The following is a 15165-nucleotide window of genomic DNA, read 5'->3' on the forward strand; positions in this document are numbered from 1 at the left end:
AATGAATGCAACAATCTCAAACAAAGGAGCACACACAAGGCAAACACAAACAAAGGTCAAGGGATGGATCAAGTCATTATTAAGATCAATCATCCATTTTGGTGGATTATGGTTTTCACCTTATCAACACCCAAGTTCCATTGATATTGACAAGACTTGATCGGATCAACCAAGAATCAAAGGGTTTGTTGCGAGTCACGAGCATGAAGTCAGGTTAAGAACCATCCCAAAGGAGTGTACTAAGGATAAAAACATGTAGATCATGTTCTATGAGAGTTCTCAAAGTCTTAATTCCATCTATCGGATATTACAGGTTAGGATGACTGACTCATCAACCCATAATATTCTCAAGAGAAACTCATCTGAGTGTAGTATCGCGTAACAACTATTATCAAGTCTACACTTGAACAGTCTCCGCACTACTTCCTAAATAGGCCAAGTTGGGTTAAATGTTCTACGGTTTTCAGCTTCTCGGACCCTAAATCAGAGAAAGTAAGGCCTAACCACAAATAACTTGTGTGGTATTAATAGCTCCAAAAGGGTCTCCACTGAGTAGACGGGTCTCAAGCCAACTTGTTAAGGACTACTCCACACAAGTTGAACATGACTATACCATCCCCCTATCTTAAGTGCACTCAAGTTCGGGTTAGAACTCATCTCACCACTCAGAGGTCACCAAGCATAACAAGCATATTATATCACACAAACAAGTATACAAACATTAAATATACAATTATATACACATATAAAAAATTAGGCTAAACCCACCGAGGACTACTCCCTAGCAGAGTCGCCACTTAATTTCTATAGCGGTAAATTCATGACCATTAAGCTATGGATAAACTTAACATCAATAAAACCAGAGTCGCCATCATGCTTTTATTGTTTCCAAAGGAAAAGGGAAAAGTATGAACAAAACCCAAAGATAAGAAGTTTTCAAATCAAAACGAATAAAATTCTAGAGATTACAGGTAAGGGGGTTGGTTACACATAGGGAAGGTGTTAGCACCCAAAGTATCCTATGGAGTCCTTTTTTATGTGTGTATGTGTTCTTGGTATAAAAGATGTTTGAGAAAAATAGAGTGTGGGGATGAGAAAAGAATTTATTGATTATATTTTAGTGTTTGACAAGACCTTCGGACTTTTGCCTACGTACCAACCTAAAAATGAGGGATCAAAACCTTGTAGTTCGTGGTATCAATTTCAAAAATGAGTGGATTGTTTTTAACCAAAAGTTAAGTGAAAATAGGCACAAAGGGCCCAAAAATTTGAATGAGTGTTAGTTCTTTTTGTCTTTTGAAATTTTAAGTCAATATGGTTAAGTTCGTTTACAAGTTTGATTTAAGAAAAGAGTTTAAAAATGAAATGGCATAAGGCCAAAGTTTCTAATTTGAAATAAAGTCTAAGTTTTGAAATTACAAGCAAAGGAAGTTTTTGAAAAGAGGGAGAGATTTTGAAATTTAAGAAGTGAGAGGAGATGAAGAGGATAACCTAAGCATAAAATTAAAAGTTAAGAGTTGAAAAGATCTTACCAATAGGATGTAATCCAACAGACAAGAATGTCATATAGAAAACCCACTTTCCCTTTGGACTTTGAATCAAGCAATAATCAGCAAGCAATCATCAATATCAAGCATCATGAAGATCAAGGCATCAAATAAAGATGGCCACATCCAAGCAAGCAAATCCCATAGCTAGCAGTCTTCTTTGTCTTCTCATGTATCAGATGAAGTACTCCTTGATTAACTCAAAATAATGCATCAGAATCAAAATAACAATTGGCATCAAGATAATGTAGCAGATGAATTCAAGTGGATCCCAATACTTGCATCAGATGAAAGCTCAAATTACAATAACTTGGTCTCTGAAATGTTGGCATTGGCCAAGTCCTTTTGCATATGGAATGTTGCGTAGTCCTAAGTCCAAAAGTTCAGATCAAGCTCAACAGTCCATACAAACATTTTTTAGGGTTTTTCTTGTTTATTAAGTATTTTAAGGTCTTAAGGCCACAAGCACAAACAGAAATACACAAACAGATATATGCAATCACAATATATGGCTCAAATGAGCAAAGTGAAAATGACATAAACATAAATAAAGTTAAATGATATATAAATGGCAAATGAATGATAAAGGACTAGAAATTAAATTGCATAAAGTAAATGGCTTGAAAGTAAAGCAAAGTTAATAATAGTTAGTGTTAATCAAAGCTAATTAGATGTTAGTTGGTTTTTTTTTCTTTTTAATTGATTAAGTCATTCTTTGGAGAACCCTCAACCATCTATTCACAAGCATGAATCCTTGAATCAAGACATCTTCCAAAGGAATTAAAAAAGGCCAAGTTTCCATACAATACCATGAAAAATAGGAGACTTACAATCTCACTTACTAGAATGTTATGCCTTTAGGGTCAAAATTTAGCTCTATTTTAAGTAATCGTAATTGGACTTATGTAGAAGTCACAACTATTTGAGGCCTGGCAATAAAAAATTAGGTGCTAATACATGTTAGAAATTTGGTATGATGAACCAAACTCCTAAAATATACCACACACTAAAAGAAAATATCAAAATGGTTGGACCTATCTCATCCATACTTGTATTGGTTCATCTAACACAAGGTTATTAATGAACCAATTAGCCTTAGGATCTTGAGATTTCATTGGTCAATGAGAGGGATGGGAGAGAATGGGATGAAGATGAAGGATGGGGGGGGGGGGGGGGGGGGGGGGGGAATGAGAGAAACACAAATTGGTCATGGGATGAATTTTATCAAATTAAAATCATTCATTCATTTTGGGAGATGAAATATATATTTCATCAATCCCCTAAATCCAATGATTTTAATCCAACAAAAGTCAAATCAACCTTGACCAAGGCCTAAACAAATAGTCAAACATCACAAGACCATAAAAATGGCTCAACATATTTTTTACACAATTAATCAAATTAAAAATACATTAAAATTCAATTTAAATTGGTCAAAACCTAAAATCTCTTCAAAATACCAAAAAATGGCCAAGAGATTTATCCTAGGTCAAACAAGGTCAAAGGATCTTAGACAAAAAAATTCATGATTTTTGAAAAGTCAAAAGTATTTTTAAACAATTAAAAATATGCATAAAAACAATTAGTTCATGAAAAATATTAAAATTAATCCAAAAAATAATTTTAATTCAGAAAATGAAATAGGAAAATATTTAATTTTTTTTGGCGAAAGTCCCATATTTGGAGAATTAAAAATTAAATTATTATGAATTAAACAAAATAAAGAAATTAAATGAAAAATCAGAAAATGCAAAAAAACAAGAGCTATCAGATCTCCCTCATTAATTGAGGTGGCATATCTGATGGATAAAACATGCGCTCCATCATGTTCCCAAGTCAATGCATGTACACGCATGGTAATCAGAAGTGAAGTCCAGGATTAGAAGATGGGGAGAAGATCTGATGGATAGGAGCATGCCACAACACCACCGGCTTCGGTTGTCTTCTCCGGTGGACCTCACCGGACTGGTCCACCACCAACCACCACTAAAATAAAAAACAAGGACATGGATTCAAAGAAAAAATGCTCGGGAGCTCGAATCTGGCCTCAATTTTCTCTAATTCCAAGTATATAAAAAGATACAGGGATTTGAATTTTGAGGATCATGAACTGAGTTGCTTTGATTTAACCTCAAAGCAACTCAATCTTTTTGCCTACATTGATAGGACTTCAGCCAACCAAAAATCAAAAAGAATGGTGAAGAATTGAGAGAGAATCGAAGAGATGAAGTTTCTGAAAAATCACCTTTGAGTTGCTTCAAATTCACTTGATCTTGATCTAGATTTGCTTGCTTTCTCTTCCTATTGCTTGCAGAAACCGATTGAGATGAAAAGAGCAATGACTTCTTAGAGTTTGAACTTCCGAACAGAAGATGAAGTTCAAGCTCGTTTTCAAATGAAATCTTCAAGAATTCTATGGAATGGAGGGTTTGGATTGCTCTGGAAAAGCTTGGGGAAGGTGTTGATGAAGTTCTTATCACATTGTTTCTCTATTTATAGCCAATGCATATGCTTTTCACACACTTTCATTTGAATGTTAAAAATTAGCAACTTCCTTCATGAGCTAGTATGAGTGTGTGAAAAGCCCAAATAATCATTTGAAAAGGTCCAAAATCGTGCATAGGTCATGCTGAAGGTGTTGCATTAAGCCATGCAATATTGAAATGAGTTTGATCATGAAATCCCTCCAAATGGTACCACACATTGCACCCATGCACAAGTCCTTCAATATTAATCCAAATGAGATGATTTTGGACTTTCATCAAAGTTGTAGCCCTTTCAAACCTTTTCAATTTGGTCACCAATTTGACCTCATTTGGATTTGGCATGATGGAGTATTGCATTTTAGAAGTTGAGGAAAACCACTTGTTCAATGGTAATGGCCCAAAGCGACCTATAATGTTTCCTCTTGGCACATGCATTTGCAAGTTGAATTTGAACTTCCTCCAAACATCAAAGTTGAAGTATACATCTTGAATTTGATCATGGAATTTGAATGACTTTCATCTAATACAAATTGAGCAAGTTATGGTCTTGGGAAGTTGACCTCCTAACTAGGGTTCAGACTAAATGACCTATAATCTTTCACCATAGAAAATTACTTTCCAAGCAAAAATAGCTCTTGACTTCAACATGAAAGTTGTTTGGAATGTCATGTTGAGTAACATTTATCTTGGAATCATTTTCATATGACAAAAATTGTAGGAGATAGGGTCTAGGGAACCCCAATTTTGACTAGTTGACTTTCTTTGGTCAACGACCATGAACCATCTCGCTAGCTTGACATTCTCTTGATTTGTTGGACTCATGGAGGATAATATATGTGTAAGATGAGATAATATGAAGTATCCCTTGAAATATTTTATCAAATGTTGAATAAACTTGTTGAAGAAGTCACATAAGATACCTAGATGAATTCGGGTTTCCAAGGCAAACAAACTTCAAACTCTTGATGAACTCTTGATAAAAATGATATGTGAAGACCAAAGGGATCCATATGTGATGTCTATAACCAATATGAACCATTTATTTATTAGTATCCTTTCATTGAGGGTCTCAAACCCTAGATATGAGCTTGATGGAGCATAGGTGAGCACACATACTACCTACAAAAGCAACAAACTATACATTGACATATTTTTTGGTAATTTGGTTAGTAAATAATGAAAAACAAAGTATGATACAATCAAATATGCTTAATGATATCTCTCATGCAAACCTAATGAATGAGGGGTAAAGAGGATGCCAAGGTGTGATCCCAAATCCAATGCATATGATGAGATAGCATGAGGGATCTTAGGGTCAAAATTGGAGTATTACAACAACCTAAGCCAAAACCACAAGCTCTACACTCCCATTTCTCTTATGCTTATACTCAAAATGATTATTCTGCATAAAGACTCAAGTTCTCTAAGTAATATAGGAGAACTAACCAGAAAGGATCCAAAAAGATGTGGGTACCAATGGGCAAGATAATATATGTTACATACATCATTAGCAATAAATTGAAACCCCAATCATGGTACATGGACTCTGGGTGCTCACCAAACATGACGGGGAGAAGGCACATGCTCCCAGGTTTGGAACTTAAGCCTGGTGACTTCGTGGGTTTCAGAGGTGATCAGAAAGGGAAGATCATAGGCTCCAAAACAATTGGTAACGACTTTATCCCTTATATTACTAATGTTTTATTAGTTGATAGATTAATGCATAACTTATTGTCCTTAAGTCAATTAAGTGACAATGGTTATGATATAATCTTTAATCAAAAGTCTTGTAAAGTTGTTAGTCAGAAGGATGACTTCATTCTTTTCAATGGCAAGAGGATAAATAAAATTTATAAAATTAGATTTTCTGATCTTAAAAATCAGAATGTGGACTATGTTAGCATTATAAGGATTTCTCATCTAAATAAACTTGATTTAGTCAGTGGCCTTCCAAATCTGACGTATGCTTCAGATGCTCTTTGTGAAGCATGTCAGAATAGGCAAGTTTTCAAAAACTTATTTCAAAGCAAAAAATGTTATTTCTAACTCCAAACTTTTGGAACTCTTACACATTTTAACTTTTTGGACTATCGAAAACTGCTTATGTCAATGACAAGAAATATGGTTTAGTCATTGCTGATGACTATAGTAATAAGGTGTCAAGATTAAGTGAAAAAATCCAAAACCCCTAAAGTAAGTGTTATTATTTGGTACATTCATATATGATTATAAATTATTTATGTTAATTGTAGTTATTGATGCATGTTGTTGATATTGAAATTTGAATATTGTTGTTGTTGTTAAGATTAAAGTTTGAATGTTGTTGTTATTGTTGTTGTTGCTGTTGTTGTTATTATTGTTGTTGAGTTCAATTGTTTAAAGATTTAATATTGTTGTTGATTATCCTAATTGATTTAAAATGTTGTTCAAATTATAATGTGTGTGTGCCATTTTCGAATTACAATTGGTGTAAACAATGAATATTTTTGATACAATATTTGTGTTTTAGAAATAGGCAAAATGTACAATGTTTTTGTTTTAGAATTGGACTAAAAATGTTTTATAATACAGGTTAAAACAAAAATATAGAACAAAATGACAATGTTTCCCCTCGGTTATTATATTAAACTGAGGTAATAAGACAAACTCTATCACCTCAATTTATCTTATAACCGAGACAAAATGTGGGGCACACAATCCATTTATGAAAATAATAAAAATATAGTTGTTGAGGATTGAACTCATGATCATTAATTCATTCCCCTCAACAAAACCTAAACCGAGGTAAAAAACCGAAGACATTTCATGATGCCATTTGTTACCTCGCATATGAAAACGAGGTTAAATCTCATCCTACCGAGGTAAAATGGGTTTTGTGGTAGTGGCACTTTAGTTTTACTTGTTGTTAGAGGAGGCGCTCTGATGATGGATCACCATCAGATTTTGTGACATTATGGATCACAACTATGACGATCAAATATGATGAAATATGATCAGAGTATCTAACTGATCTCCTCATAGCGATGTGTTGATTGATTGTCTTACTCTCTCGGTTCGGGTGGATATTTGACATTGGATCGAGAATGATATATTTGTGGAATTTCACGGGAATTAGAAGTCAATTCCCATAGACGATACCAATGTTTCATTGTGGAACCAGAATTAGGTATATATTGACGCTAAGGACTCTTGAATAAGTGGTGTTAATCTGTGATATGGAGGCGTATGGTGGATGATCAAAGTTAGCACTAATGCTAAAATCAGTTCAGAATTTAAGATAAGTGTTGTAAAAAATGGAGATCATAAAGTATATATTAAGTATCATGTATGAAGGCTTTTTATATATTGGATCATTTGGAGTGGATTGATATTGGATTGAATTTTGACTTTTTGTGTCATTATATATATATATATATATATATAAAGTGGTAACTTGATTTATTTTTGTGAATAACTTATTTGTGGGAGTAATTTTTTAGTACATCTTCTTTTCTTCACTTGCTTCAGTTTATGAACTTTATAATTTAATTATTGACTATATTGACTTGTTTGAAGTGAAAATTGATCTAACATTTCAATGAAACAAATTATTATCGACTATATTGACTTGTTTAGATATATCTTTTAGGAAAGATTTGAGGCTATAACCATTTTACAACAATTTAAATCATGGTTGAACACTAACTTTTACTTTAAAATAAAATTTATTCAATATGATTATGGAGGGGAATTCAAACCCTTCGCCCAACTTCTAAAAAATTGAGTATTTTTCACTCTTTAATTCATCTTCACACTCATCATGAAAATGAAATAGCCAAAAGAAAACACATACATATAGTTGAACTTGATTTCACACTCTTTAATCAAACATCTCCCTCTTATAAGTTCTAAGAATGTGTCTTAATTTATTAGCAGCATATATCTCATTAACTGACTCCTGAATTTTTCATTAAACTTTAAAACTTGTTATACCAAACTCATGAATCATAATCATAATCTAAGTCAGACTCTAAAGAGGCATTTCCTAACTTATCTCGCTCTAAATTAGAATCTTGTCTTTCTGAAATTTTGGAAAAATATCGGAAGCTTTAGAACAAATACAAGGATTTGAAACAAGTCCAAGTATATGAATCTGAAACACATAGCAAGCTTAAGAAATATTTTTCTACTTTGAATGAGAAGAATTTTATTATGAAAACTGAAAACTCTGCTTTTCAAAGTAAAATTTATAAACTTGAGGAAGAAATTCTTTCAGAAGCTTTTGTGGATTCTGAAAATGTCATAAAGAAATATGACAAATCGTTTCAGACATTTATGGATAGAAACATAGATACAAGCAAGATGGCTTCAATGATCTATGGAGTTAGAAGAAATGGAAGAAGAGGAATTAATTATGTGCCTAAAGAAAAACCTATTTCACAACCTAAGGCAAAACCAAAAGCTCTGCACTCCCATTTCTCTTATGCTTATACTCAAAAAGATTATTCTGCATCAAGACTCAAGTTCTTTAAGAACTAACCAGAAAGGATCCAAAAAGATGTGGGTACCTAAGGGCAAGATAATATATGTTACAGACATTCTTAGCAGCTAGATTGAAACACCAATCATGGTACATGGACTCTAGGTGCTCACCACATATGACGGGAAGAAGGCACATGTTCCAAGATTTGGAACTTAAGCCAGGTGGTTCGTGGGTTTCAGAGTTGATAAAAAAGGAAAGATCATAGGCACCAAAACAATTGGTAACGACTATATCCCTTATATTACTAATGTTTTATTAGTTGAATTATTAATACATAATGTATTATTCATAAGTCAGTTGAGTGACAATGATTATGATATAATCTTTAATCAAAAGTCTTGTAAAGTTGTTAGTCAGAAGGATGACTTCATTCTTTTCAATGGCAAGAAGAAAAATAAAATTTATAAAATTAGACTTTCTGATCTTTAAAATCAGAATGTAAAATATCTCATGTCTTTTCATCAAGGGCAATGGGTTTGACATAGACGATTGGGCTATGTTAGCATTAGAAGGATTTCTCAGCTAAATAAGCTTGATTTGGTAGAAGCCTTCCAAATCTGACGTATGCTTCAAATGCTCTCTGTGAAGCATGTCAGAAAGATAAGTTTTCAAAAAGTTATTTCAAAGCAAAAGATGTTATTTCTACCTCCAGGCCTTTAGAACTCTTACACATTGACCTTTTTGGACTAGTGAAAACTACTATTGTCAATGACTAGAAATATGGTTTAGTCATTGCTGATGACTACAGTAATAAGGTCTCAAGATTAAGTGAAAAAATACAAAACCCCTAAAGTAAGTGTTATTATTTGTGCCATTCATATATGATTATAAATTATTTATGTTAGTTGTAGTTATTGATGCATGTTGTTGATATTGAAATTTGAGTATTATTGTTGTTGTTAAGATTGAAGTTTGAATGTTGTTGGTGTTGTTGTTGTTGAGTTCAATTGTTTAAAGATTTAATATTGTTGTTGTTTATTATCCTAATTGGTTTAAAATATTGTTCAAATTATAAGGTGTGTATGCCATTTTTGAATTGTAATTGGTGTAAACAACGAATATTTTTGATACAATATTTATGTTTCAAAAATGGAAAAATGTACAATGTTTCTGTTTTAGAATTGGACAAAAAATATTTTATAATACAGGTTAAAACAAAAATATAGAACAAAATGACAATGTTCCCACTCGGTTATTATATTAAATAGAGGTAGTAAGACAAACTCTATTACCTCAATTTTTCTTATAACCGAGAGAAAATGTGGGGCATACAATCCATTTATGAAAATAATAAAAATATAGTTGTTGAGGATCAAACTCATGACCATTAATTCTTTCCCCTCGGCAAAACCTCAACCGAGGTAAAAAACAACAGACATTTCATGATGCCATTTGTTACCTCGCATATGAAAACGAGGTTAAATCCCATTCCTAACCGAGGTAAAAGGGGATTTATGGTAGTGGCAGTTTAGTTTTACTTGTTGTTGGAGGAGGCGCTCTGATGATGGATCGCTATCATATTTCACAATGTTACGAATCGCAACTATGACGATCAAATATGACGAAATATGATCGGAGTATCTAACTGATCTCCTCATAGCGATGTGTTGATTGACTGTCTTACTCTCTCGGTTCTGGTGGAATTTGACACTGGGTCGAGAATGATCTATTTGTGGAATTTCACAGGAATTAGGAGTCAATTCCCATATATGGCACCAATGTTATGTTGTGGAGCCATAATTAGGTATATATTGATGGTGAGGAATCCTGAATCAGTGGTGCTAATCTGTGATATGGGGGCACAAGATGGACGATCAAAGGTAGCACTAATGCTAAAATCAGTTCAGAATTTAAGATAAGTGTAATAAAAAAATGGAGATCACAAAGTATACATTAAGTATCATGTATAAAGGCTTTTTATATATTGGATCATTTGTAGTGGATTGATATTTGATTGAATTTTGACTTTTTGTGTCATTACACACACACACACACACACACACACACATATATATATATATATATATATATATATATATATATATATATATATATATATATATATATATATATATATATATATATATATATATATATATATATATATATATATATATATATATATATATATATATATATGAAAAATGCACAAAATTAAAAACATAATAGGAGTAATATACTATTTTTATATAATAAATAAACAAACAAGAGTTAACAAAAAAAAGAAGAAAATAAAAGTCAGCTATAAAAGCAAGACCCATAAAAAAATCTCTTTAAAAGCCCAAAAAACAAACAAGGTCCATAAAAAGTCTCTAGAAAGCCCATAATAACAAACTAGGCCCATAGAGAAACACAAGATAACATCAAAATCCTCCTAAACAAGAATATACTCATAAACTTGGGTATTATTCATTGTAACGGTTAAATTATCTATAAAATTAGGGTATATAAGTTAATATTTAAATTGATGCTACCATACTTGTACCCAAAGTGTAAAATCGAAACCACCAAAATCATGTCGAGATCTGGATTAGGGAACGAGCTTGAGTTCCCTCCTGGATTTGACAAACCATATGAATCACCACCACAACCACACCTATTGGATTCACAAAGTACCATTCCTCCTCATTCTTCTCCTATTCCTCATGAACATATAAATTATACACCTGAAATAATTAGCCACTCTGATGCGCTAATTTCTCCAACTGCTCCTTTACCTTCCACCTCAACCAACATCCCTAAGAAGCGTAGAGGACGACCTTATGGTTCTCGCAACAAAAAGCCCCGAATGAATATCGTTTATGGTAATCTCTTTCTTCTTTCCCATTAGATGATTTTTTTTTAAAATTATATATGATTTTAAAGTAATGTTTTATTTGTATTACTTTTTTATTTTAATAAATGAATTTAGTCAAACAAAAAATAAATTCTTTGTAAAATATGACTAAAGTGGATGGATCAATGTTTTATTTATTTATTATCATATTAATAAATATTTCTTTTTCTCTATCTCATTTGTTCGTTTTTATTTTATTTTATTTTTGTTTTCTTTTAAACTGTAATTTCCTTTTTTTTATCATTCCCTTACATTTCTGTAAATTATAGATATTTCTTTTTTGGTTATTTTCATCTTATTTGCAAATACATATGATATTTTTTTTGGAATTTTTTTTAGGAATGGATATATCTTCACTTAAGTCTCACATGATCATGGTGAATACTGAAGAGGTATTGTATTGATTTTAATGTTTACAGTATTATTTGAAATCTATTAATAATCTTTGGTGATTTGTTTATAGATAATTATGTGTTTTTCTATTTTTTATTTTTTTATATTTTTATATCTACCTCTCATTAATATATATATATATATATATATATATATATATATATATATATATATATATATATATATATATATATATATATATATATATATATATATATATATATATATATATATATATATATTAAGTGGTGTTTTGATTTATTTTGTGAAAAATTATTTGTGGGGGTAGTTTTTTTAATACATCTTCTTTTCTTCACTTGTTTTTGTTTATGAACTTTATAATTTAATTATTGACTATATTGACTTGTTTGAAGTGAAAATTGATGAAACATATTATTATTATTGGCTATATTGACTTGTTTAGATATATCTTTTAGAAAAGATTTGAGGCTGTAACCATTTTACAACAATTTAAATCATGGTTAAACACTAATTTTTATTTAAAAGTAAAATTAATTCATTATGGTGGGGAATTCAAACCCTTCATCCAACTTCTAAAAAATTGAGTATTTTTTACCCTTTAATTCTTCTTCACACTCATCATGAAAAATGAAATAATAATAAAAAACACATACAAACAGTTGAATTTGATTTCACACTCTTAAATCAAGCGTCTCTTATAAATTCTAAGAATGTGTCTTAATTTCTTATAAACGTATATCTCATTAAACTCTAAATTTGTTATACCAAACTCATGAATCACAATCCTTAATATATCATCCTCAAATGTTTTAATTGTTTCAATTTTTCATATCATTAGTTATCACAAAAAGAAACTTTAGCTTTTGCCTCAAGAGTGTGTCTTTATTAGTTACACCATATTTTCTAGAGATTATAGATATATTTTTATCAAATTATATATTTTAAATTACTTGTTATTAAAGTTATTTAATTATATATTAGTTTGTAATAACTATTTTTAGTTAATTGATTAGGAAGTTAGGTTTTTTAGAGATGTAAAAGTTGAGTTGTGGAATTCAAACATTCAAGGAAAATCATTTTCTTTCAATTTCATTCAAGTTCAATATGGTATTAGAAGATTGGGAAGTTGTGTTTTTTCCACCATAACCATTTTTGCAGATTCTTCTATTCATCTTCTTCCTCATTGTTCATTCTTCTTAGTTTTTGGTGCATCCATTGCAATCAAAATATACGTTGCAATGATTGCAATAAGTATCTCAACAATGTTGTTTACCACAACTGCAATCGTATCTGCAACCACAAGCACAATTTAAAATCATATGTGCAACATCTCTTTACTTATATATAAGTCCCATTAATGTTTTTCCTTTCATACTTCAAATCAATATCTCTATGGTAAAATTAATCAAAAAAGTTCATTTCAATAAAATCAGTTAGAAATTTCGTTTTCTAAATCTCTATCTATGAATAATCTCAAAACCAAGATGGAAGAATTCTAATATTTTTTATTCTATAGATAGTTATTTAATCATAAAATTACTTACTCTCTTTTTCTCACTCTAAATAGAATTCTCATAGAGTCTATAACCTAATCTATATCTAACCTAAATCATATTAGATTTGCTTAATATTCATGTAAACTAAAACATTATGAACATTTATTTAACATCTAAAAAATCTTAGTATTAATACTTTATTTATTGAAAATAATATTATTTTTAATTATTCTTAGTCTTTTAGCAATATGTTTATTATTGTTTTTCAACTGTTAATGTTTCTTGTAAATGCATATATTTTGATATTCAGGATGTGTTAGAGAAGATTACAACATTTTCCCATAGTCTCTCAAAAAATGTAACCATTATATCTGCAAATGGGACAGTTTCTAAAGTAAGATTTTCTGAATCTTCATCATCTGCTGAAACTGTGACCTATGAGGTTTGTTATACAATTTTAAGTTACTTGTATCTCTGAAATATAATTTAATATTTTTGTTAGTGTAAATATATTACATGTATTGTTATGTTTTTTTATGAAACTTTTTATATTTACTCTGAAAAAAAATATTCAGAAAAGTTATTTGACCACTAAAACACACACCTAAACCTACGTCGTATATTGATACGGTGTCGATATGTGATACGGTGTTACATGCATGGTGTCAAATTTAAATGGATATATAACATGACTCAATAATATTAACATGTTTGTGTGGTTGATTTTTGATTTTGGTAGGGACGATTTGAGATCCTATCACTTAAAGGCTCTGTGTTTGTTGGCACAAATGAAAGTGAACAGAAAAGATTTGGTGGAGTAAAGGGGTCATTTGTTTCATTATCAAATAGTCGTGTATTTAGTGGTAAAGTTGCTGATATTTTGATTGCTGCTACTCCAATTCAGGTACATTATTTGATTTTATAAAATTTGTGTATACTATTTGAATTTTGAAAACTTTTATTATACTTTACTTCTAAGATAATAATATAGAATGATAATATGATATTGTAGATAATATTGGGGAGTTTCTTTTCGGAGGATCGAGAAGTAGTATTGTCCGGTCCAAATGAGCCTCATGCAGAAGGCCCAAGCAACCCTTCGTCGACAATTCACTCATCGATGGGAATATTGATATCGTAGTTTAAAACTATCAGATATCATTCTCTTGTTATCATGGTAGTTTATTTGAATAAAAAAACATTATTTGTTTGATAGACAAGTTGTATTTGGCTTGAAACTATGTATTTTATCTGTATAAATTTGATATTACTTGGATTTAATGTGTTTTATGATGTTATTAATATAAGTTGTTAGAAATTGATGTTTTGCTTTGAATGATTGATTAGTGTCACATTGGTTGTTTAATGTGAATGAGTGAGATGTAAATGTATAAGGAACATGATTGATATTCTGAGATCATTTTAGAAATTTTAATTTATTGTGAGAAAACAAGTTACTTCCTTAGTTTTGGAATGTTAATTTATTGTTACTCACATGCACTCATTTAAATTTTTCATTTATAAGGATTAAGGTTTGGTTTGACTTGATAGAAAACAAGACATGATTATTGAATTAAGTATATTATATGTGAGACTCATAATTCAGATGGAGATTCTTGAGTTTAAATATGAGTACAAAGTAGAGTATGAATATATGAATACAATTTTAATAGATGAAATAAATGATTTATCTAAAATTTTAATTTGAGATGTGACATATTCTTTTTTTTATAGTCTAAGAGCATTAATTCAATATTGTTGTTCTCACATAGTCTCTCACTTTTTTTCTTCTTAAAAGTCTTTAGGATGAATAAATGAAATGTTGTAAGTTCGAATTCATGCTTCTTTAATTAAATGCCTCTCATAATTATTCTCTATAATCTTTATTATAAATAAAAAATTA

The 15165-nt window shown here is 30.5% G+C and overlaps 1 protein-coding gene across 2 annotated transcripts; it reads left to right on the plus strand.

Moving 5' to 3' along the window:
* Positions 1 to 10983: 10983 nt before the first annotated feature.
* Positions 10984 to 14505, plus strand: LOC127084195 (AT-hook motif nuclear-localized protein 7). 2 transcript variants are annotated; one of them, XM_051024598.1, is made up of 5 exons: positions 10984 to 11359; positions 11731 to 11783; positions 13573 to 13704; positions 14002 to 14166; positions 14275 to 14505. In XM_051024598.1, exons 1-5 carry the CDS (start codon positions 11023 to 11025, stop codon positions 14401 to 14403), a joined length of 816 nt encoding a protein of 271 aa, XP_050880555.1. In that variant the 5' UTR covers positions 10984 to 11022; the 3' UTR covers positions 14404 to 14505. The 2 variants fall into 2 exon arrangements, with proteins under 2 accessions (XP_050880555.1, XP_050880556.1); XM_051024599.1 differs by lacking the exon at positions 13573 to 13704.
* The last annotated feature ends 660 nt before the right edge of the window (positions 14506 to 15165 follow it).

The sequence above is a fragment of the Lathyrus oleraceus genome, chromosome 5 (assembly GCF_024323335.1).
Source record: "Lathyrus oleraceus cultivar Zhongwan6 chromosome 5, CAAS_Psat_ZW6_1.0, whole genome shotgun sequence".
NCBI classification, from domain to species: Eukaryota; Viridiplantae; Streptophyta; class Magnoliopsida; order Fabales; family Fabaceae; genus Lathyrus; species Lathyrus oleraceus.

Bases quoted from the DNA above. Each gene is read 5' to 3' on its own strand.
- LOC127084195 (XM_051024598.1), top strand. From the start codon at position 11,023: ATGCTACCATACTTGTACCCAAAGTGTAAAATCGAAACCACCAAAATC. The intron at 13,705-14,001 runs GTTTGTTATACA...TGATTTTGGTAG, and splicing joins CTGAAACTGTGACCTATGAG to GGACGATTTGAGATCCTATC. The intron at 14,167-14,274 runs GTACATTATTTG...ATGATATTGTAG, and splicing joins TTGCTGCTACTCCAATTCAG to ATAATATTGGGGAGTTTCTT.